The sequence below is a fragment of the Anthonomus grandis genome, chromosome 9 (assembly GCF_022605725.1).
Source record: "Anthonomus grandis grandis chromosome 9, icAntGran1.3, whole genome shotgun sequence".
Lineage (NCBI taxonomy): Eukaryota > Metazoa > Arthropoda > Insecta > Coleoptera > Curculionidae > Anthonomus > Anthonomus grandis.
This window is the reverse complement of record NC_065554.1, coordinates 25,646,940-25,672,870: the sequence shown is the minus strand read 5'-3', so window position 1 is coordinate 25,672,870 and position 25,931 is coordinate 25,646,940. Positions and strand designations below refer to the sequence as shown.

Below are 25,931 nucleotides of genomic sequence, written 5' to 3'. Positions count from 1 at the left end.
GTCAAATGAAACTAAAACCACGTGCAACTGTCCCCGAAGCAACCAACAGATTAACTGAAGTCGAATTTTTGCTAATGAGCTGATGGCGTAAAACGCACGACAAACACATGTTGACCCCACCATTTGAAACACTAACATTTCGCATAAACGGCACATGTCACTGACGTGTGCCTTTTATGCATAAATTATATAATTATAAAATAGATGAAAGTTACTTGACATTCCTGGACCACATAAGGAATGACTGTAAATTTCTTTAAAGACATCAAGGTATTCCAATATTTGAGAAAAATCAGCTATATCTCATTTTCCCTGTAAAATCAAGGAGTTTGACAAAATTAAGTGTGTATTCACCAAAATATCAAGAAACTCATCGTTGGCGTCATATACTAAGATTATATTTATTTATTTTTTTTTTGTTAGAATATATTTTATTTATTTATTTTTTCCAAATTTAATAAAACTTTCAACACCCAATGGTTTCTCTCAGTATTTTAAAGGAACTTTTTTAATCTATTGAATACATTTAAAAATCTAAAACTAATGTACTCATTTCGATGGTCCAACAAATCTGAGCCTAACTTGGGTTTAAATGTAAATATTTGGGAAACTTAAATTTTTAGAATTTTGACTGAATATGGGAAGTACTAATTTATTACTATAGCTAAGAAGACGGATGTAAGATGTGTTTAATTGCTTGCTGATTTTTTTACTTACTAGAAATATTACAAAGAAAAAATTTGTGAAAATATATATTGATTCTAATAATATAAGACTAGTAGCAAACTATTATCACTGTCGGCAAAAAGCTTAAATTAGGTGACTATTTATCTGAAGATATAGAAATACAGCGTGGTGGTTGCCAAAAGTGTACCCTTTTTTGAATATTTATAGTGAAACAATCTTTGAAGAACAAGACCAAGTAATAAGAATATATTTCAAGAATTTAACCATTTTAGATATGCCGATGATAAAGTAGTAACAACAAACAAGAATTCTACTTCAATGCTAAGTATTTCGAACTCTTTTATAGGGTGCCGAAGCATGGACACTTAAGACTATTAGCGTTTAAAAGATGGTGCTATCGTCGCATGTTGCGGATTTTGTTAGTGGACAGAGTTACAAACATTGAAGTGCTGCATTGTATGAATAAAGCAAAAGAAATGTATCAAACTCAAAAAAAAAAATTTAATTCATACTTTGTTACACACAGAAAACGCTTTCATAAAATAAATAGGATACATATTGATTCAATGATACTGTATTTGCAATACCTGAATGACATTTGTAATAAATGAATATAATTCTTTTATTTGTGCATATATCCTTAAAATTACTTTAAACATAAGAATCATTAAAGTAAATTTTTATCTTATTAAAACATTATCAAAATGTAATTAAACTAACATATGGAATGATTGCAGTATGTTGGTTTTATGTATTATAATCTTGACCGAATATTAGGTGCAATTACATCAATTTGAATTTTTTTAAAAAGAAATCATTTTTTTTGTCTCAAAAATTATTATTATTTATCTTAAAGTAGAGTCGAACGAATATAAAGGTACAAAAAGTAAAAGTAGGTACATACATACTTACAAATTTGATTTATCCATTTACTTTGTTATCTCATTAGCACTAAACTCAAAGAACATTTTCGCGGCAATGTTATCGACGAAATTTTGAAATTTTTAATTTTATAAAACTTTTAATTTAATTTAACTTAAGATTTCATTGCAGTAAAAATTTATTTTTCATTTTTCATGGAAACTGTCTTGATATAAGCAAACATTGATAATTTAAAAAGTATTGATTTTATCAAAATTTTTACAAGGACCTGTTCTGATCCCCATTAAAAATCCTTTAATTAAAAAAAAAACTATTAAAATCGGATCAAAATTGGCATATTTTTTCAGGAAACTTGTGAATTATTGAATGAATTTATTCCAAGTCAACGTTTTCTTGACTTGGAATAAATTCATTCAAACACTATTAACTTTATCAACATTTTCATAGAGAAGTTTTTTTTCAATTAAAAACTTTTAAATTTAAAATAAATTTCATTGAAGTCGGGTCAAATTGGCTTAACTATGGCCATTCTTTTAGGAAAGTTCCCGAACCTAGAGTTGGAACAAACAAACGTTCTTTATTCAAAAATTACTAATTTTATCAACATTTTCATCAAGACCTTATTTGTTCCCAATTAAAAACTTCATGATTTAAATCAAATTTCATGCGAATCTGGTCAAAATTGGCTTATTTATGGCCATTTTTGTGTTGGAACAAATTCATTCAAAAACTGTTCATTTTATTAATATTTTCATTAAAAAACTATTAGTTTTATCAACAATTTCATAGAGACCTTTTTTTTTTCTTCATGAAAAATACTTTACTATTAACTAAATTTCATCGAGGTCAGCCCAAAATTGGCACATTTATGGCATTGTTTAAGAAAATTGGTCAAACTCGAGTTAGAACACATTTATTTAAAAATTTTCAATTTTATTAAAACGTTCATAGGGACTGGTTTGTTTCATATTAAAACCACCTCAATTTAAAACAAATTTTACAAAAATCCGGCTAAAATTGGCATGTTTATGGTCACTTTTTCTGGAAAATCGTCCAACATGACTTGGAACATATTCATTCAAAAACTATCAATTTTCTTAATATTTTCATAAGTACTCTTTTTTCTCCACTAAAAATCCCTTAATTAATAACAAATTTCATCGAAATCGCGTAAAAATTGGCCCATTTATGGCGCTTTTTTAGGAAAATTGGTCCACCTCGACTTGGAACAAATTTACTTAAAAACTATTAATTTTATTTAAAGGACAAAAAACAAAATAATTTTTTCTGAATATAAAAGGGACAAAAAGTAAAAGTAAGTAGGTACATACAAATTTGAATTACTTATTAACTTTGTTATCTTATTGGCAATAAACTCACAGCAATGTTATCTCACCGTACGACACTTTTAATCTAACCTAACTTCAAATATAATAATTAATCTTATTTTTAAAGAAGTACAGATTTCCCTTAATTTTAACTATATAGAATCATTTATGTAATACCAAGATATTTTCCTATAATACTATTTCGATTTGGTCTGAATAGAATATTTGTAATAGCATCAAGTATTTCTCATTAATTGTTTCAAATATAATTAATTAAATAAACTTAAATTTTTATTCGATAAATAAAAAAGCAAACAATCAAAGCCTTATTATTTGTTATATTAGAGTGTTTTTTTCTGTGTAGACGCAAAATACTATGATGGACAAAATTCAGGAAAGGTAGAATCTCAATGTAGAAGAAAAATTTCGTGGCTAAGAAACCTTAGAGAATAATAATTCGTGATAAAAATAATTCGTGTAGCTGCAAATAATTATTTAGCGCATAAGTATGATATCCAAGCTTCCCTAGGAGATGCTATACGAAGAAGAAAATGAAATGCTAAAAATTGTGAAACATTATGATTTTTTTACCCTTTTGTCCTTTCGACCTCTGTTCACTTCTCCAATAGGATCTGAATCATCTTAAAATTGTATATTTCTTGCGTAGTTTGTCTTACTGAACACGAGAATCATCAATTCATTACGATCGCCAAAGATATCTAAGATGGGATTCGGAATAGTTTCTACCTTTAACTGCTTCATTACGATGTAAATCATTCGCCCATATTATGTTAATATATGACATTCCTAATAATCTTGAATTGATGAATCTTTAATGTGTGTATCCTGATGATAGTGCAAATCAACCATTGCCATAACAACCTAATTTATTACCATCATACTTTACGAATACACTGGATTTAATTCAATAGGGACCTAATAAAAAAGCGTGTTCTCATAGCAAAGTAAAGCCGCAACAGAGGGCCAATGACAAACAGCCCCGGTGTAACTGGTATAAGACATTTTGTAACAAAAATGAACCTTCGCTCGCCGGACATAAATTTTTAATGGAGCTCGTATAGGGTGCGGGGGGTCTTAAAGGGATAGACGCGACGGATAGTTTATGGGCCTGCGAAATAAGTTAGAAACGAATAGAGCAAGCAGAGAAAGAGGGAGAAGTAGAAGCAGAGGAGGAAGAAGAAGAAGAAGAAGAAGAGGGAGGCCTGGAAAAGCCGGAACGAACGTCCAAATGGAAATGTTGCAGTCGTAAAGAGGGTAATAAGGCATGTTTACGGCACCTGGAAAACATAAAGCCGGACCCGGCCTGTCCAGGTACGCCTTGCTTTATTGGGTTAGGGCCGGGAATAATTGATAGATAAATGTGCGGCGCGGGAAATTGGATTGCCGCGCGCCGTCCTGGAAAAACATATTCCGTTCCCTTGTAAATATTTGATTTTTCTAATTAAATGGGGTCGTGCCCCTCCTCCACCCCCCCGCCTAGTGATTAACGGCTTAGTTGTCTTTTTTCGTCCTTTCTCTTATTTTTGTTCTGCTTTCGGAGAGTCGACATTTTGTAAATTGCAATTTTAAACAACAATTTCCCTGAAGGAGATAAAGTGGTTATTGAAACTCTTAAACTGGAGGGAGTCTTAGTGTCTTATTTATAAAGTAGTCTAAAAATTACGAATTAATAACGAAAAATTTAATAAACCACCTTGAACACGAGGCGGCATCCTCTGGAATTGGTATACTTGCAGTGATTCCTCAGTTGAGATCAGCCAAACCATTCAATAAGGCCTCGTATGAACCATGTAACCTAAAAACAAATAGTGTTGGTAAAATTTAAATTTGGCGCCAACAAATTTCAAGTTTAGGTGGAGAACGTACGATCCAAACCAGAAGCAGCTCTGTCGATAGTACCCACCCATATCGGCGCTTTTCACAATTCACCTAAACCGGGTTGCACCGACGGGACGAACTTAATAAATATACCTGGACTGCCAATTCAATGAAAAGTAAATGACCACTACAAAGGGGCCGCCATTTTGCGTGATTGTGTCCTTTCGATGTTGGCCACTCTGATAAATTTCAGTTGTGCCAATTGTAGGGAAACAAAACAATTAAAGTTTTTGAGAGGTTATGTTTACAAATACAAAATAAAAAGTTACATTTAGTTAAGAATTTAAGATAGTTGTTTGATCTGTGATTTTTCTTGTACTTCTTCAAGAATATCGTTAAAATTTATAAAAAAAGTAATCCTCACCTAAAGTGAGACAAAGTTTCAATTAACTCGGGATAGATGCACGCATTTTAAACTATTTGTTTTATTTTTCTCATAATCCTGATTCTTACAAATCTAAACTTAAACTTGAATTTTATAAATTCTAATACCATGAAAATGATGATCTTCATTTAAATTTTTGCTTGTATTTACTTAACAAATTCAGTTAAATACACTTTTATTTTCTTTCTATTTTTACTGTTACGACTTTTACTTTCCTTTTATGTACAGTGTTTCCACATTAATTACAGTTATTTAATATATTTTTTGTTGGCAACACTAAAAATGTTCAGAGTGACCAACTTCAAAAGCCACTACAAAAATGGAGGCCACAGAACACAAATATAGAGAAATACGTGTTGCCTAATGAACAGACAGAAATTCCATTGACGTTGTTGACAAAGACGGGGGCAACCATCTTGGGTGGCGTGTGGCGGGAAATTTAAGCCTGATCTATTGCGCGATATTTAAATTTGAAGTAATTTGCAGAATTACAGAAGTTTATGCGTTAACTGACGAGTGATGAGAGATATATTTAAATAAAATTTTAGAATTATTAAAATACGCTTATCAGTTTCGAAATACACCACATTTTATTAACATTGTTAATTTTAAATGCTGGGAAAAAAAATTGCATCTCAGACATCCCTCATCACTTTATTCAAATTTAGTTCTCAAGATATTGCTTATTTAGGACATTTGAATAATTTAGATATAGATACTTACCAAGAATTATAAATTGGCACGATAGATATGGGAACAAATTTAAAATAAAACAAAAACTAAACTCTTTTAAATGTTTTATTTTGAAATGAATTAAAATAAATATAACAAAGCATTTTAAAACGTATAAAAATAGTTACAATATATTCTAAATTAAATCCTGTAAACTGTAAGTATGGTATAAATAAGATCTTTTATGTAAAAAATGAAATTGTGGCATTTATAAAACATATTTTAACTGAAAATCCTAATAATTTCTGGATTTTCAGAAAACATTTTCTGCTCTTTTTTGTTTTCATAAGAGTTAAAAACATTATAAGACACATGTAACAAAAATATGTAGATAATAAATTAAACATATATATTTTTTAACCATCTATACAATTGTAACAAAATAATATATATCCACATATGAAAACAAAATCTAAACTCTAATAACAAGAACTGAACCTATTCCTTAAAATAAATCTGGCTTCTCATTGTGAATAAATTAATTAATAATTACTATTTATAACACAAATACATATGTTCAAGTTAATATGCATGTTTTTTTCTTTTTTTTTAGTACAAGCAAATAAGCAAATTTTTGGTTAGTCACAATCAGGTAAAAATGTCACAAGTCAGTGAGGTTGTCTCCAGTAAGTATGGAACATGGAACATAATAAAACAGATTAAGGCAGTATATGTATTGTCTAGTCAATATAAAATTCTAATTGGGTTAAAATTAATTATCCTAATAAGTATTTCATCCTAATGATCCAAGTATTGATTATCACAGTAGTTATGATCACAATTAAGGTTCTAAATAATACTTTAAAGGGTTTTATATTAGTCTATAATTTTACTTTAAGCAAAAAACATGATTTTAGTTATGGGTCAGTAAATAAAATAGTACTGTAAAAAGCATTACATTTACTATCAAAATGTCTCAGGTAATTAAGCTTAGATATTTTAAAAATATTTAAGCAATAATTTAAATTCAGCGATTTACTAATATTTAGCCCTAGCTATCTAATATCTAGCACTATCTATTAGCTGAAAAGTTAAAAAAACAAAATGATTCTGATTGAGTATCATGAGTATTAAATGAGGGTATTCAAGATTTTTGGTAAGCTAGTGTTACCTTGAACAATTTGTTTTACAATGTCATGCTGGTCACGAAAAGAGAAGTCATTAAAAAATGTTAATAAACCAACCAAAACTTTTTCTCTAAATGACCATGGTTATCCAAAAATGTGTATAACTTGGTGGATTAAGTCGATTAGGGAAATCAGTTTTTGAGGAGAATATGTCAATCTGAATGTCATCATTTTCTTTAAACTAAACAAATAGATGTTGTGTTTCTACTCCATCTGAATTAACTAAATATCATTTCTACTCTAGCATTCTATCTAAGTTATACAGGATTATCAGGGTTGTTAAAATCAGAACCGGAAAAGTGTTTGGAGGAAACTCGATAATTGGTGATATTTTTAGTCAGACTTACATGACAGATCTTCTTTCAAGATTCTTGTAAGGATGGATTTAATGGAAATTTTAAAAAATCTATGATTTCTGTGACTGTCTGGGGAATTCTTAATATACAAACTAGTGCATAAAGTATATTTGCATGAATATCTTAATGTAGATGAACACAAGAAAACGGAAATACTAGACATTTTCCTAGTGGAGGTCCAAGAATTAAAACTGAATTATTGTAAAAAAAATTTTAACTTAATACATCCAAGATGCACCTCAACATTCTTAGAAAACTGCACTTAGGTATGTCATAATTGAAATTTACCTGTCTCCTACTCTATGTAGTTGCACGATGATTCGATCTTGGCACGTAAAGAAAATAATGTATTAACCCATGACTCAAAAAAAACTACAAAAAGCTATAAAATTACTTAAAAACTTTAAATTGGAAGAAAATCATAAGGCTTGGCTTGTTTTCCACCCAAAGAGAACCTAAAATAGACAATCGTCAAATACGACGGTTGAAATGTCACTATTGTCATAATTGTCATATTTGATGTACGTCAAAAATTAGTCAATCAGAATCAATCGGCCATCTTGGGTGGTAGACTATTCCGCCCCGCAACATTCAACCTTCATACCGGTGATGGCGGCTACCAGTGGTAATTTTTGGGTATCGTGGCCATATGCATTAGCAGTCCAGGTATATTTATTAAGTTCCTGGCCGTCAGTAACCAAGGCGTTTCAGAATTAACCCTGTACAAAAAACCCCACGTTTCAAAATTAACCTGTGAAATCAGCTGGTTGCGACCAACGACCAACGACCGGGATTTTAAGGTGGAATCCCGGTCAAATAGATTCTTCCTAGGATTCCTAACCTAGTTTTGTATATTTTGCGGCTTAGTTTTTGTAAATTTGTTGTTGCTCAATTTTTATTTTGATTTTTTGTGGATATTTTAAGTTTATATTGATGTTCGAGTGAGAACAGTGGAAGAATAACATAAAACTTTCATACAATGTGTTTTTTCTTTGTTTACAGGTGCCGACTATAAAGAACACAAACTGATTGCAACAAAAACTGAGACCCTTAAAATGGAACAGGGTCGTTTTTGTTTGGTTTTCAGTTTCTTAAACATCAAAACAGTGGCAACCTTTTCATCTTTTCATGAAAATAACCTCCTGTAAACATGTGTGTAAACTTCACGATTGTGAAATGGAACCGGGCACAAATTAAATGGATTGCAAGAAACTGGATCCAATCCGCACAAGATCGAAATACGTGGCAAAATTTGAAAGAGGCTTTTGTTCAACAGTGGATCTTATAACCTCGGCACGATAATAAGAGTCTCTTAACTTATCAAACTATTACAGATTATAGCTTGTGACAAAAATTCATGTTTTCAATAGAACAGGCTGCATCAGTAGGTCCCCCCTTATCGTTTGACTGCTTAAAAAACGTGACTGGCAAACGACAAGCAAGCAAGCAAGTAAGCAGCGGCAGATAATGGGAATTCAATTTCCAGAACCGTCCCGATGTTAAAAACTTTTTAAGTTATTTACGTACTTGTAGCCTGGATAGGGGGGGCCATTTGTCTATGTCAGCCGTGTCGCGTTGCGCCTTCCAAAAAACTAACAACTCCCCGACCCCTTTTATTTTTGCTTTTCACTTTGCCGCGATGCCTTTTAGCTGCCTTTTTTGGCTCCGGTTTCGGTTAACTTTAAGGGTCGATCCGGGGATTTTTCAACTTCTCTTTTAATTATTTATTTTTTATGACAATCGGGGGAAGATTGATTTAGAGATTAGCGCGGTTACTGATACAGTATATGACTTGAGAAGACAATTCTCAAGAGGTTCTAATATTTTACTAAACATTTAGCTAAGTGCTTTGAAGATCTCTACAAGAATAAGGAGATCAGTGGATATGGATCAATAAGTTCTAAGTCAATGTCTCTAAAATGAAAATGGCAATCTTTTCTGAGGAGTTAATGTCCTCCGCACTTTTTGATGACTATCATAAAATAATTATTAATAAATATATTGGAGATTTTCTAATGAAGCGAGTCCCGTTGCTTCCAGAATCAGACCCTACGTAAAAAATTTGGTTTAGAGATTTGACGATCTGTATAAAGTTCTGTATAAGATAGGGATACAAAGGGTAATTAGTAAGAGATTAAATAAACGATATTTGATGATCATAGAATCAGTGGATCACTGGATAAACAACTGGTTTATATTAACATAATAATCGATTTAAGTTTTCAGATAGATTTCTTAGTTTTTGATTCCTCTAATGTTCATAGAAGCATTGTTTAAAGTTGTATTGAAAAAAAAACTTTTAGTAATACAGTCTTTTAAAATACCACACCATACATTTACTTACTTAGAATATTGATTTTTACAAATAATTACGCAGTGAAGGATCTAATTACAGTAACAAAAATTAGTGTCATATTGGAGACCAATGAAAAAAAAGAATAACTGATACTGTCATCTCAGAATATTCAGAATATAGGCTTAATGAAGATTTTTAAAATTAGATGGATTAGTTGTAATAGTCCTTTTGTAGCATGGCTCCCTAGGTCTCTAAACCTCACACCTCTGGATTTCTTTCTGTGAGATGTTATCAATAAAGTTTATAAAACTCTGAAACTGGAACATTAGTAGAATTAAAAGTACTAGAATAAGACAAGCATGCAAACCAATTTTTAGACAAAAATTATGAAAAATCTGCATAAAAAATAGGAAAATTTATGAAAAATCCATTAGAAATCATAGTGATTTTGTTAAAGGCGTTGACTTTTTTTTTATTCAGTGGCGTCGTAAGTATGCACAGAAAACTAAATAATTTATTTTAATTACACACCCTTTATAAATATTTATCAAAATTAAAACTTAAGTATCTTTGGAAAGGAGGAATCAATATAATTTAATAGATTTGAATTAAATAGTGTCCTAAAAGTAGTGTACTCTTGAATAAAAAAAAAAACAAACCTCGTTAAAACGTACGCCTATGACGTAACGCATATTTTACCTAGGCAAAATCACAGCATAAAGAAACGTTTCTTTATGCTGTGGCAAAATGTGCAAATTAGTGGGACACCCTGTATATGTATAAAGAACTGTTAGTCTATCTAAAAATAATATTGCAATTTTGGATATATCAAGTCTCAGTTTACAATACTGTTTCTATTCATCATCCGAAAATCAGTAATAAAAGAAACACTGTAAATATTAATGTTTTTAACAAATTTCTCTGGTAGAGCCATGTAATTTTTTATATAAATAAAATGAGATAGTGCATACATTTTAGGTTAAAAAAACTTGGCAAAATCCTAATCTGGCTTTAAATCATGATTCAAATAAGCTCCAAATTTATTTAAACCAATTTTATTTAGATCAAATAGTTTTCTTTCAAAGAAGTATTCAATTTTATGATTAGTGCTTAAATATACATTAACTTATTATAAAATAACTTCTAACTTGATGCAAAAAAGAGACTGATATCCTCCAGCAGACTTTAAATATTGATATTGTGTTTTTACCTTTGTTTTGTTTTGTTGATATTGTTAAAACTATTAATTTGTTAGCAACTTGAGTGTAACTTTGTTTCTATTGATCGTCATTAGGAGAGGTTCCAGCTTCTAGGCGTGATATTTTACTAAATATTTAGTTGACGGGTTTGAGGATCTTTACAAGACAGTTGATTTTATGAAATGGTTATATAGTTGATATGGACCAACAAGTGCTAAGTCGATATACTAAGGGCCAACGTCAGTTTATATTAAAATGGTAATATCTTCTGTCTTATGCACTTTTTGATGTCTTTCATAAACTAATTATTAAGAAAGAAGCTCGAGATTTTCTGACCAAGATCTGATTATGTGAAAAATTAGTTTTAGCGATTTGATGATCTGAATAAAAACCAAAGGGTAATTAGAAAGATATTATAAATAAGCCATATTTGTTGATGATAGTATCAATGGATTCCTAGATGTCTACCAAAGATATCCCGTGCCAACGCATGTCAGTCAAAGTTTAAATGATTTTATCTACTGTTAATCTGTCTAAAAATATATAATTGTAATTTTAGATATATCAAGTCTCAGTCTACCATACGGCTTCTATTGATAATCAGAATATCAGAATTAAAAAATACTGCACAAATTGCTCTATTAGGTGTAAATACAAGGAAAATATTGTGTATCTCTTTACACCAATCCTACAAAATAGATTTTAAATCTAATACTTGACAAAATCCTAATATACTTTGCAATCATGATTTAAATAAGATCCACATTTATTTTAACCATTTTAATTTAGATACAATAGTTTTTTTTAAGAAATGTTATTTCATGATTCTAAATGACTTCTGACTTGATGCAGGAAGAATTTGCTATTTTCTGGCAAACTTTAAATAGCCATATCCCAAATACTACCAATCTTATGATGAATGAGTGCAATTTCTATTGACCTTTATCAGGACAGTTACAGATTCTTGATATTTTACTAAATATTTAGGAAACTGCTTTGAAGATTCCTACAAGGATCCCAACGCAATTTATTTTGTTTTAATAACTTTTATTTGATGATTTTAACTAAGGTAGATCACAAGATATGGTCCAATGAGTTGATGCACCAAGGAACAACTGACCTCAGTCTATGTTAAAATGACAATATCTCTTAAGGAGCTTACGAATATATCCTATGCAGTTTTGGTGACTGATGATCATAAAATTATTACTTAAAACCAGCACATTTTTCTTATTACAAAGAATTGAGAAATTATACAACATGGGCTATAAGAGCTGAGAAGAGGGCTTATTTGAGGGATAAATTTTTGATTTCAACTGTGAAGGAAAAATGAGCAGAGCTGTAGAAACTTAATTTAACAGAATCAAAGAATAATAATAGAATTCCTTAACATTTAACTGAAAACCTAAACAATATAAATTCGTTTTTTGCTAATCCAACATAGGTTACTCATCCGTTAAATAATGATCTAATTCACTTTTATAGTACTCACATTAAGGAAGGTATAACAAATATATTAACTTTTGAACCGGTAGTAGAGGCAGAGGAGGCAGAAGTCACTAAAATTATATATGACATTAAAAGCAAAGCTTTTGGGTCTGATCAAATAAATGCCCACCTAATTCAACTTTGTTGCCCTCGTATTATTCCTTACATCACGCATATTATTAATGTCTGCATTGAAATTGGCTATTTTCCACAGCGTTGGAAGCATGCATATGTAATTCCCTTACCTAAAGTTAATGAACCAACTGAATTTAATCATTTGCGTTTTATAAGCATTCTTCCGGTCCTGTCGAAGATCTTCGAAAAGGTACTTGAAGGTCAAGTGAGAGCATTTATTGGTGAGTTTGATATCATTCCTTCAAAGCAATCTGGTTTTCGCCCAGGATTTGGCTGCTCCTCCGCAATGGCAGCTGTTACAGATGATCTGATTAAGTCGGTTGATGACGGGAAAACAAGTACTTTAATCCTATTGGACTATAGTAAGGCTTTTGATATGGTAAATCATCATATTCTCATAGCAATTTTGCATTACATTGGTTTTAGTACGTCATCTGCACGGCTTATTAGATTATACCTTGCAAATAGATATCAGCAGGTTATGTCTCGGGACAGGCTTTCTGACTGTCTTCAAGTTATTGCTGGGGTGCCACAAGGAAGCATATTGGGTCCTCTCCTTTATACAATTTATACTTGTAATTTTATTGACAGTCTTCAGTTTTGCAATTACCATCTTTACGCCGATGATACTCAGCTCTACTATTCTTTTAATATACGTGAAGTCGACATTGCTAACGAGAATATAAACCTTGACCTTCAGAGAGTTTGTCAAACCTCCGCTGATCATAATTTAAAAATTAATCCTGCCAAATCAAATTTTATTATTTTTGGTAATGAAGTGTCAAAAAAAGTTGCCCAGGAGCGCCTAAGTCTTAAAATTGACAATGTGAATATACCTTGTGTAAAACATGCCAAGAGTTTGGGATTGGAAATAGATAGTGATTTGCGGTTTCGGGAACATATAACTTCAAAATTGAAAAAAGCTTATTCAACTCTCAACTCTCCGTATTATTTATTCTAGTCGTCATTTTTTACAAAAATATATTAAATTATTGCTATGTGATTCGTTAGTGCTAAGCCATTTCAATCACTGTGATGTTATTTATGGGCCTTGTCTTGATAGTTTTGAATCTAGAAGGATTCAAAAAGTACAAAATTCATGTTTACGTTTAATTTATGGCGTCCGTAGACACGAACACATTTCACCGTTTTTACGTAAATCAAAATGGCTTAACATGTACAATCGTAGAAAACTACACATGAATACATTTTGCTTTAAAATTCTTAAAACAAAAAAAACCAGGATATCTTTTTGAGAAACTTGAATTTAGAGTTGATGCTTGTAATCGACCTTTGCGTTTTAATGATAAAGTGTCCATACCTAGACATCGAAAAGAAATATTTAAAAGATCATTTTCATATTGTGCGGCTAAAACTATAAACCTATTTTCACCGTCATTTTCAAACACTTCGCTGTTGAACTTTAAAAAACGACTTAAACAAACTCTGATTATTTAACAAATAGGCTCTAACTGAATTATAGGGGTAAGCTTGTCTAACTGGATCTCTTAAATAGCTGTGATTTCTTGAAAAACGGTTTTTAAATTACGTGTTGAGTTATTGTTTTTTTTTTTTTATTTTTTTTTTGATTTCTTGTGTTTTTGTTTGCTGTTTTTGCTTTGTGTTTCTATTTTTATCTCTGTATTTCTGTTTTACATTTTAAACTTATTCTAGGTATTTTATGGTTCTATGATTTTAAATTATGTGTTTGCTTTGGCCATTATGTATTTTTGTATTTTGCATTTATTTTTAATTATGTTTATTTCAATTTTGTTACTCTACCTTATTTTGTAATGATTACCTTAGATTCTAAATATTTAAAAATGTAAAAGTTTTAATTTAAATGTGTTTGGGCTTAAGCAGTGCCTTACAACACTTCGATTGTAAGGTGTCTGAGGAGCCCTTTAGGACATATTGCATTGAAATTTCTGTATTTTTGATTAATATTGTTGGTCCTAATAAACGAATTATTATTATTATTATTATTATTATTATTAAAAAGATACTGAAGATTTTCTGATAAAGAGCTCTGCTGCTTCTAAAAAATGAAAAATTAGGTTAAGAGGTTCTACAAAGATCTAAAGGTATCTGTACAAAGAATAATATTAAACTAAATATACCATATTCAATAATTATAGTATTAGTTGATTACGAGATATCCTTCAAAAACTTCTCGGTTAATGCACCAAGAGCCAACTAACGTCGGCCAAAGCTTAAATAACCATATCTACTAAATCACAATCAAATGTCAGTTTACCATATTGATCATTATCAGAAGATCAGTATGAAAAAAAAACTAAATGTATATAAATTGGCAAACAATCCTTTGATATTCTCGCATAATTCAACCTCAATAAAGAAAACCACGATTCTCCCTACTTATCGTTTTATTCAAAGTGAAATTTCCCATCGTACCTATGCCCTCATTACACAAACAAAAATAAAAAACGGTAAATCGCCCCAGATAAAAAAAATAAACAAAAAAAGTTTCCTATTTACTGCACTAGACATATAGACACTCTTCAAAACATTTTATGTTCTTACAAATTATCGAATATTCGTTATGTGCCTCTACTTTTTATCGTTTTTCAGTTCCTCCATGTAGCGATACAAAGACACTTGACTGTTGGATATCTCTGGATCCCCACCAGGATCTCTGGCATGTTGAGTCTCGATTGGTATCGATTTGTCGCGAGAATGGTTATTGAGATAATTCATAAACTCTTCTTCCACGTTCCTCTCGATCGGTTGCCCTGTATTCAGCAGTTGCTCCAAGATATTGTAGACGTTACTGCCATTTGATAAGTTATTTTTATAAAAGCCGTTCTTAAGCACCTTTGGTGGTGCCTTATCCGCCTCGGGATTCTTGGAATGTTTTCTCCTGACCAGTATGGGTGCCTGAATTAACGGCTTCTTCATCTCAACTCTTTTATTAGGGATGATTTCCTTATTAACTCCATTTAACCTCACATTGCTTCTATCAGCACTCAAACTAAACCTCTTGACAGTAGTAGACCTCATAGAACTTACGTTAGAGCTAGTTTTGATACTGTTCAACTGCTGCTGCAGCTGCTCGTTCTTCTTCTCAATTACTTTCCGTCGCTGAATCTCTTTTTGCAGTTTGTCATTGAGCTCCAGCACCTGCTGCTTCGTTTCGTTTAGATTGCCAAACTTCTGTGTACCTCTTTGAAATGAATCCAGGGTTCTTGTTTTCTTTACTGCTGGATCCCATGTTACCGCACTGGCTTTGGAAGAAGCGGTCTTCATGGGGGCAGATCTTGTTTTATGTATCATATGGGCAGTGGTGGCAAGGGAAGACTTGGATGTTGACGAATACACTGATGACCAAGTTAAAGTTACTGCAGTGGCGCACCACTGGAACTCCGGTTGCACTCCAAACTGTCTGTTTTTTAATATTTGAAAGACCTTTTCTACTGTGGCCATGTTCAGTAAGTCGTTTTGCCGCAAATCGATGATTTCTATGGTTTTATTATACTCCACGATATCGATGATCCTATTGGAAACGTTCTCTGTGAATCCGCATTTTTGCATGTCCAAAGCTTTTACCCACAAATCGTCCTCGAGCTCGTCCAAGATAAAATTCAAACCAGCATCTCCAAAGTACTGGTTGCAATTGATCGTGATTCGCTTGATGCCTCGCATTTTCCCAGCGTCCGGATTCTCATACCTTAATGAGCTGTGCCAGCTTTCGCAATACCTGTTGATTTGTTGATATTTGATCAGTTTGGCCAAGTGTTCTCCACTGACTGGGGAAAGGTTACATCCAGATAAATTGAGCACCTCTATATTGGGGGTGAAACGAAGATACGAGCACACAAGCTGACAACCCTGATCCTGGATCGAACAATTTGAAAAAGACAGGGTTTTTAACGTCTTGTTACGCTTAAGTGCCTGCAGCAAGGGCTCTAGATATTGCATAAACAACGGTAAACCATCTAGTTCTAAATAAGTAAGTACCTGTGTGGATCTTAAAGAGTTTGAGATCGACTTGAGGAGTTGCTTGAGTACGTACGCGGTCCAGATGCAACCGTACTTCCTTTTAGCGCCCCTCGCCTTTTCTTCTGTGTCTATTTCGTGTAAAAACTGGCAATTTCCTATCCTGCTTCTTATAGCGACCACGTGAAGACTGGTGTCTTGCCTTAAGGCGTTTAATACCGGGGGCCATTCTTCAATTTTCAATCGATCTGCTACGAAATCGAGGACCGTTTGGCACTTGGGTTTGGCCGGTTTTACCGATGGCGCAGGTGTAATGTTTAGGCGACGACACAACTCTGTATACCACACGTAGAAGACGTTCACCGGCTTCGGGTTGTTTTGCTTGTTGATGACGGACGATTTGGGTTTATCCATCAGTTGACCGAACGGTTGACTATTTTCTTTCGACTATTTTAAAACAAACAACATTTAATTGGGATTTATTTTAGTATTTGACAAACAAGAAAGGAAATTGACGTGACGTGTTTGATGTTTGAGTGGCAATTAAGAGGAAACAGGTGATGTACGGTGCGGTTGCTTTTGTTGTATCACAGATTTGGGTGAGTTAGGTTATCGTGAACTATATAGGGGTATGTTCAATATGTGTTTATAATTGTGAGTGTAAAGAAGTAACTAGGTTGAAGGGAAAAATGTGAATAAGTTGATAAATTGGTCTAAATCACTTAATTTATTACATAATTTATTTAAGAAATTTGATATAGAGTTGAATGAATTCATAAACTATATAAAAAATATTATAATAAGAAGTTGAGACAGGAATATGGTCGAAAAACCACCAAAACGTCAAGATTTTGGCTTACCTAAGACCTATATCCTGGTTGCAGTTTAACAATAAGAGAAGAATTGTTATAAAATGATTGTTTTTATACGTAATTAATTGGATAAAATAAATTGGTAAATAATTGGATAAACTGCAATAGAAAAACACAATTTCACAATAATACCGAGGATAATAAAAAACTGTTTGCCTCAAAGTTTGCCTCTCCTAAGACCTATATCCCGGTCGCAGTTTAAAAATAAGAGAAGAATTGTTATAATATGATTGTTTTTATACGTAATTGGATAAAGTGCAATAGAAAAATACAATTTTACATTAATACCGAAGATATTAAAAAACTGAGACAGGGATATGTCCGAAAAAGCAGCAAAAAGTCGAGATTTTGGCTCTCCTAAGACCTGTATCCTGGTTGCAGTCTATATGATACCATGTAAAGGCCTTATGCCTCAATCTTCGTTGTACCATACTTGCTGTTTGTACTAATTGTCAAATAAAAATTGTCGTTTGAAACGTACTTCGCACAATAAAAAACGTAGTCGGCGCAGTCGGTAGGATCAATACAGATTGCCAGAATAATTAAGGACTACCAAAAGCTGATTGCTCAACAGCTCTGATCCAGAAAGCTGAGAACTCACCCTGCAAGCTCCTCAAAGTTAATGTGTCTACTTCTATTATACAAACCATTACCAATGAGTTTGTAATGGTAATCCCAACTTCCTCAAAGAATAAAAATCCAGATGCTCTGCGTTTCAAGAAGAATCTTCCTCGTAACTAGACCCAGTTTGGTCCAAATACCATATAAATGTGGAGTCAAAATCCTAGGATTCCAATTTTGGAATGAAGAAACAATCCTGGACTATGTACACCTTCAGCTACCAGAAATATCCTTTGCTAACATTGAATTCCAATTATCTATTAAAAATATTCCAGCTCGACTCTATCGATCCGATCTTAATAAAAGCACTTCAATACTAGGCAAGAGTTATCAAGACCCTTCCAAAAGGAGATGACCAAATCCATCCTGCTACATGGAGTTTTGCCACAACCCTTGGAGTCATACTAATCCTGTGCTGTATAGCCTTTGCAGTATAGGAGTTATTCTTCAAGAAAAGAACAGTTCCCGAAGATCCAGAACAGAAAGAAGACGACACCAAGAATGTTGAAGCAAACATGACATCCCTGTTGCTTCAATCTTAGAAGGGAGGACTTATGGCCACAATATTGACCACTCTGTATAAATTTTTACTTACTGTAATGTTAACGTTGCTTTATATTATCTTTTGCTGTATTTGCTAATTTAGTCTATATATTATCATGTAAAGGCCTTATGCCTCAATCTTCGTTGTACCATACTTCCTGTTTCTACTAATTGTCAAATAAAAATTGTTGTTCAAAACGTGCTTCTCACAATAAGAAACATAACTGGCGCAGTCGGTAGGATCAATACAGATTGCCAGAAAAGATTTTGATTGGGCTTATTTGATTTGGTTGGACATCAGTAGGTTGATTCAAATTTAATCCAATACAAAATTGCCTGGCATTAAATTGAGTTGCGTTGCATCAGATTGGATTAAATTGGATTGGATTGGGTTCGGTTGGGTTGGGTTCGTTGGATTGGGTTGGGTTGAGATGGATTGAGTTGGGTTGGGTTGGGTTGGATAGGATTGAGTTGGGTTGGGAGGAGAGAGTCTCTCTAATGTATTGACGTAAAAAATGCATTTAGATGGACTTGGAACTCTTCGTTTAATAAACCAAAATAAAACTCTGCTTTACTACTAGGGAAGGAGAGAATATTATATTCATTGCCCATTCTATGTCGACGAAACTCAATATTATTACGATAAAAAGACACATTTCTTTTCATTAATTTTGAGATTAAATTCTACCAACTTTGGCAATACACGCTTGACATTTATATGACATTTTTTAAGGTTGGATTCGTAGACTATAATCTCATCAATATAGCAATTAACATTTTTAATCCTAAAAAAATTAATAATTTCAATTTTAGATTGAAATACACTTGGTGTTGAACTTATACGATAAGTTAAAAGATTGAAGCAAAGTTGACCTATGAGGATATTTATTGTAAAAAATTCTCCTAAAAAATCCTAACATTGCTATTTTTCTTTAGCATATTAACAATATGATTTGCTCAATTACTATGATATTTAACCCTTGTTTATTTGAGTTTAATACCTTGCTTAAGCTGTTTAATTGACAAGTTAGACTTAGACTGAAAACTAGAAATAAACTTCTTTCAAACATTATTTCAACAACGTAGTTAGGATTTGAACATTGAATTTGATAAATAGAATCAATAATCTAAGACTGTATTCTTTCAAGATGGATTAAAATTATTTAGCTTATTACGCCCTTATAATGATCCAAATCTATTACAACTATCTAAAATAATCAGTAGTACCTCATACCTGTTATTTACAAATTTGATTCAGAATTGACATATTTGCACCAGTGACTTACCTTGAGCTTAAAATATTAACAGGCTTGATTTCCATATTTGAATTTATTCCAATTTATAATCATTCATGTGCAATACTGACTTAGACGCAACAGAAACTATTTTTAAGTAAATATTTTTATTATTAATTAACTTCCAGACTTACAAACTAGTTACACCTAACCAACCTCTTCCCTTTATCCTTCCCTTCTTGATTTTCCTTGTCATCAGTTTCAACTCGTACTCGGTTCTTGCATAATATTGATTTTACGGTATGACCCATTTAATTGCAAACAGGATTTACATAATAATTAAAACCAAAACTGTGACCGATATTTTGATTTATATGCTATTGATTGAGTTGCTGATTACTTGATTTCTAATGACTTAATTTATTACGAAATTATCTTAGTTTGTTGACAGACCTTGCTGCACCCTGATTTCCTAAACGTGCATCTGTCTTTCAGCAAGCTCCATATCTACAGCAGCTATCTGTCAACAATTCCTTTCAATTGACTCAGCACAGACCACACACAAACTAATCTCTAAAAGCATCGTGCTCTATGCTCTTTGCTTAGCTCATCATATTTTTTATTACTTAATTTGAAAGGTGGTGGCAGTAGATTATATCGACGATTAAACGGCAAAAGGCCCTAAGCCGCAAATTTTGTTTTTATAGGAAACGTGCAAAAATTTTATTTTATAAAATGTATCTAAAATTATTTTTTAGTTTTTAGAAGCATATTGTCAGATATTATTGTACACTGTCATTAGTCCTTGAATGCAGACCCATCTATTTTAAAATAATTAAAATGTTGATTAGGCCTTTGTAACTTACACAGATTTATAAACCTCATAAAGTTATGTGAGTTAGGTCCATAACTAAAGTACCATTTTAAATACCTACCTTCACTAATAGGTTTAATAAAATTAACTAATTTAGACAATAATGTCTATATTTTTGGTTTAAAAACCAATAGCATTTAAGTATTTATCAAAATGTAACAAAAGTAATGAAGTAATGAATCTATGAAAACTCTTCAGTAGGATTGTCTTCTTCATCGGATTCAGGTAGAGTTAACATCATTTCTTCTTTTCCAGTAAGGTCCAGTAAGGTCTATATAATATTTTTTTTACACATTTCGGATGCTATTTAATTTCTTTGCTGCTATTGACGGCAAAGCAGGGTAAAGTGGAGGTAATTGCATATTTCTGGATCCACGTGTATCCAAGAAAATGAAATTGGGGCATCCTTAAGAGAATATTTAAATTGGACTTCATTAGATTCTTTAAGAAAAGTCATTTGGGCTTTGTATTTTTGTTTTTTTTCGTCTGATGCTTCCTGCTCCTTATATTCAATGCAAGTATTGCATTTATCTCTTCTAGGAGTATGAAAACCTATATTAAACAGACTCACTTACAGTATTAAATTTATTTTCATTTGCCCAAGTCTTGTAAAATGTATACAATCTTTTGATATTTTTGAATTCAACCGGTAAGTACTTCTTTGTAGAACTGCTCCTGCAGTAATGGGATGGTATTGCAGGTAGCATTTTTATATATTCCATAACATGTTCTCGTGTTTCCTCTATTGTTTTATTTTTTGGAATTGTGTTTTTACCTCTTCTATCGTTTTGGGGAGTTTTATGCCAATGGTCGTTTTATTGGTACAAAGCCTGCGACTTCGTTTTTCGTTTATACACAATGTAGAAAGAAGAAACTGCCTGCACACTTTCTCTTTGCTATTATTTTTAGGTAAATTATAGTTTTTTATTACAGTTCGTCGACTTTCAATGTTTTTTGTGTATTTTCTTTTCATTTTTTCAATGCTAACACAGGATATTAAAAATGAATTTTGCTCTTGTGCATTGCCCAGTTTCCAAAATTGGTTAAAAATTTCTTCTCGCTCTTCTGCTGAAAATGTTATTGTGCAATTATGTTGACATGATTTGCACGGAATTGCCTTAAGATGTCTCGCAGGAATAATTTTTTTCTTTGAAGACCAGTAATCTTTGCCTTCTGCAAGTAACTGTTTGACAACCTTTCTTTTATTTGTTTTTTTTGTCTTCTTTTTCCATCGTCCCCAATAACATTTATCTCTTCTTCGCTATTATTTATTTCTTCTTCATTATGAGTTTCCATTTCGTTAGCCACCCTTTCGATATTATTTTCACAATCATTTTTTTCACTTCGATCATGATGAATAAACACTTCAAGTGCTTTTGGATCATTCTTTTTCTCAGTATGATCTTTAGTTGGTCTTTTCCTTTTAGTATGTATTTCTTCATATTCTTCTAAGTCCGATGATTCTGATTCTTCTGTTGTATTGTAACTACTGTCATGCATCTCATCGTTGGATTGGAAATTATGTTTTTGAACATGAATAATATCAGCTTCGTTTTGATTCATCTCTTCAATCTCAATAACATTTTGATCTAAGTTAAACTGCGGCTGCTCGAATGCTGCTACCACTTGGTTGGCGAGAGTTAGCAATTCATCATCGTCAATATTCATAAGATTTTCAATTTCTTTTACATCTCCTATTTTATTTTCCTTGGTAGCATCAGTTATTAGTAGTAATTCATCTTTGTTTGCTTTGTCTTCATTCTCATTTTTTATTATATTTTGATCTTTAACCATCAGTACCATTTTCTTAGTTCTTCTTTTTAGGTTTGCCATTATAATCACAAATTCTGTAAAAAAAGCCATGCTAAGTAAGTACAATAATTTCAAAATACAAAATTAAAGAAAATTTAATTGTTATTTCATTAATTTAAATTGAACTAAATACTCTAAAATAAATAATTATGTTAAGAAAAAATGAAGGGCGTATGCCACATGTATATAAAAAAATATTGTTACAAAAAGGCCTATCCCTCAAATATTTTAAAGCAAATGGCCCTAAGCCTCAGTCATACAAAGCAAAAAGCCCTAAGCCGCATAACCTCAAATTATTCTATTTTGAAATAATTATTATTGCAACATGCAAAATATAGTTCAAAGTATCATCCAAATACTACATACCATAGACTTAGTAAAACGTAAAAACCAAGTTGTACTTATCCTAAACTTGCTTTTCTCACAAGAACTGAATGGTTTATTAAAACTTTGACGACGCTTCAGCAGGGTATAGCAGAGAGCGGGATTAAATGATTTCGACTGTCAATGTCATGTGGCTAACATAGTGGCAAACTGAAAATATTAATTTTCCCTATAATTTGAAAATATTTTGATCGTTAAAGAATAGTCTGTGGCTTAGGCCTTTTTTCATGGATTTCTCCAAAAAAAAACTGCGGGTAAGGCCTTTTATACTCAAATTTTTTTTTTAATAGGTGATACTTTTTTATGTGATTTTTTTTTTGTTGTGGCCTAGGTTTGATTTTTGTTATTGTAGCCGGTATATATATTTTACAGAGGCTTAGGGCGTTAGTTTAATAAACTCTTTTTTTCCGCTATTATTTTGAAAGAAAAATGGCATTTTCGGGAAAATGTGGGTTAGGGCCTTTTGCCGTTCAACAGTCGATATACATTTCATACATTAGATACATTTTCCTTGATCTTATTCTAAATAATTATTCCAACCTTTTGTTTCCTTTATTGATGCTCTGACAATACATCATTATATCTAAAAAGGTTGTGAATTCAATATTTCTTTCAGGCTAAAAGGTTTTCCAGAATGGCTAAAAGAATCCATTGTTACCACTATTTTTAAATATAATATAGGAGAAACAATATAATTGATTATCGACCTATTAGTATATTAAAAAAGCCTAGGCAAAATTTTCGAAAGCGTCTTGGATAAATCAATAATATCACACCTGACTAAGAAGATCTCAGAATTTCAACGTGATTTTCTTCCTGTTAAAATTTTGAGTAAGCAATAGTTTGATGTAATTTGCACTGATTGTGCAAAAGCATTTGACAAGATCAGGCTTCTTTAGTAGATCATTAATCTAATAATAAACCGAACTATCAAGCCGAAGCTAAAAAGTAAAAATTGTCTTGCCTGACATGCATATTGCTACATCGGGAGTACCTTGAGTTCTTAATTTTTTTCGATAATTTGCCTGGAAGTCTAAGACCCTCTATTGGGGTACTATTTGCAGCTGACTTTAAATTGTCGAAACCTGTAAGTACGGACTATAATAATAAGGCTAATAAGACAGTAATAATAAGGCATCTTTAGTATGCGTCAAGTGTCTAGTCACCAATTTGCTACAGTCACAGCAATAAAATCGAAAAGGTGTAGAAGCATGTCCATTCACAACAGGCATTACAACCATTCATAACATCCTACTCTTTACTCCTTTACTTCCGCTTTTGACTTTATGTAGACATCAGCTACGTAAGCGATTTTTTAATAAAAAATACTTTTGTTTTAAATGCCTATAACCTCACAAGCTACTAGACAACTATCACGCGACCAAATAATACAAAATGAATCTTAAGTGACTCTAACGTATAAACAATTGATATGAGGGAGGTATACAACAATTTTTCATTTGAAGTACGATTTTATTAGAGTTATATTCAAATATATATAAAAACTGACCCAATAAAGCAATACAAAAGAACCTCATAAAAATTTATACCCTACAGGCACATGGTGACACGTCCATTTCGGATTTATTAGTCAGCGAACTTTTCTTTTTCTTCGTTTGCAGTAAAATTATTGATTGTAATTTTTATTGGGCCATCAATGTTACCGTAATGTATAAATAACAAAAAGTCCTTTTGTCCCCCTGTATTTAATGACTTCTAAAAGAAATTTTATTACGTTTTTAATTTTGAATACTATACTTCTTTTAATAAAGTAACCCCATCTTAGTCCTTTCATATTTAAATCACTTATTTTACCGGAACCGTTATACCCTAAGCCTTCAGCTGATAAGGAGATTACGATAAGGCAATTAAATACACGTAAATAAAACAATAACATTTTATCTTATCATTTAGATGACTAACTGTCTATAGGAACACAAATATCTTAGTACCTACTGTGTTGTGGTTTTAGTGCGTAAATAGTGATAAAATGAATAACATCGACGATTTCTCTTCGCAAGAAGTAGTTATGCGTACCGAGGAAGGGAAAAGTCAACCTCCTAGACCACACTCTACATCAAAAATTCAGAATTTCCTGAAAAAATCCTTTAAAATCAGAAAACGAAGACAAGTGACCACATTAGTGACCAGTAAAGAACTCAAAGAAAACATTTCCAGACCGGAATCTGTGCAAAAATTTGTGTTAGGTACGAATTTCGAATTTTCGCGGAGTTCTATTAAATCGTGCCCCTTTGATATTACTGGGTATGGACATTTTTTATTAGTGGACGAGTTTTATGTGAAAAAACCGAATAAGATGCTTTTGACGGTGTTCTTGTTTGAGAAAATTATGATTTTTACACAGGTGAGTAATCTTATTGTATCTTACTGTAACTTACAAATTTATATTTTTTTAGAAAGCTCCTGACGAAGAATGTTATTTTTATATGGGCAGTTTAAATATGGAGCATGTGGCATTATTACCGCCAAATAAAAACCAAAAAGTGTTGGAACTTAAAGACTTTTCTACTAGCAGCAGGTTTCACAAGGACGTCATTTTAAGCTTTAAAGCTTCCTCCGAGCAAGTGCAGCTTAAATGGAAAAATACTATAGAGAAGTGTTTGTGGAATCAGTTGCTTAGAGCGAAAAATGCTCAAAATGGAAGAGAATTAGAAATATTATGATATTAATTATAAGTTATTTATAACGCTCGATAAAGTAATTCATTTATTATTTAAGTCTGAAGTGTTTAATGCAAAACCAGCTTTGATAAGTGTTAATATTTGAGTGATTTGTTATATATATTTTAATAAAATAACACTTGAATATTGACGGTTAAGAAATATTTAGTCCCAAATGAGTGAAAGTTGATTCGCCTATTTTAAAATAATTATTTTATCGTACTCCTAGTTTTTTTACAAAATTATTGTCAATCTGTGCTTAGAATAACGATTTATACTTCTGAAAAATTATGTTTTAAGATTAATTAAAAATTTGAAATTGGACCTAGGGTTCATTTAAGTTGTGCATTAAAAGCAATGAAAAATATTGATTATTTATTCAATATTACTCAGGGATATTATTAGTAAATTATATGGTTGCAATACTACTGAAAGCTT

The 25,931-nt window shown here is 31.8% G+C and overlaps 2 protein-coding genes across 2 annotated transcripts; one reads left to right on the top strand and one right to left on the bottom strand.

Moving 5' to 3' along the window:
- Positions 1-14,883: 14,883 nt before the first annotated feature.
- LOC126740654 (protein Cep78 homolog) lies at positions 14,884-17,018 on the bottom strand. Its single transcript, XM_050446772.1, has one exon. The coding sequence runs from the start codon at positions 16,883-16,885 to the stop codon at positions 15,086-15,088; it is 1,800 nt and encodes a 599-aa protein (XP_050302729.1). The 5' UTR covers positions 16,886-17,018; the 3' UTR covers positions 14,884-15,085.
- A 7,727-nt stretch (positions 17,019-24,745) lies between these two features.
- LOC126740394 (uncharacterized) lies at positions 24,746-25,644 on the top strand. Its single transcript, XM_050446388.1, has 2 exons — positions 24,746-25,177; positions 25,230-25,644. The coding sequence occupies exons 1-2, from the start codon at positions 24,803-24,805 to the stop codon at positions 25,494-25,496; spliced, it is 642 nt and encodes a 213-aa protein (XP_050302345.1). The 5' UTR covers positions 24,746-24,802; the 3' UTR covers positions 25,497-25,644.
- The last annotated feature ends 287 nt before the right edge of the window (positions 25,645-25,931 follow it).

Excerpts from the sequence above, each read along its gene's own strand:
- LOC126740654 (XM_050446772.1), bottom strand. The coding sequence starts at position 16,885 with ATGGATAAACCCAAATCGTCCGTCATCAACAAGCAAAACAACCCGAAG.
- LOC126740394 (XM_050446388.1), top strand. The coding sequence starts at position 24,803 with ATGAATAACATCGACGATTTCTCTTCGCAAGAAGTAGTTATGCGTACC. Across the intron at positions 25,178-25,229 it reads AAATTATGATTTTTACACAG|AAAGCTCCTGACGAAGAATG; the intron begins GTGAGTAATCTT and ends ATATTTTTTTAG.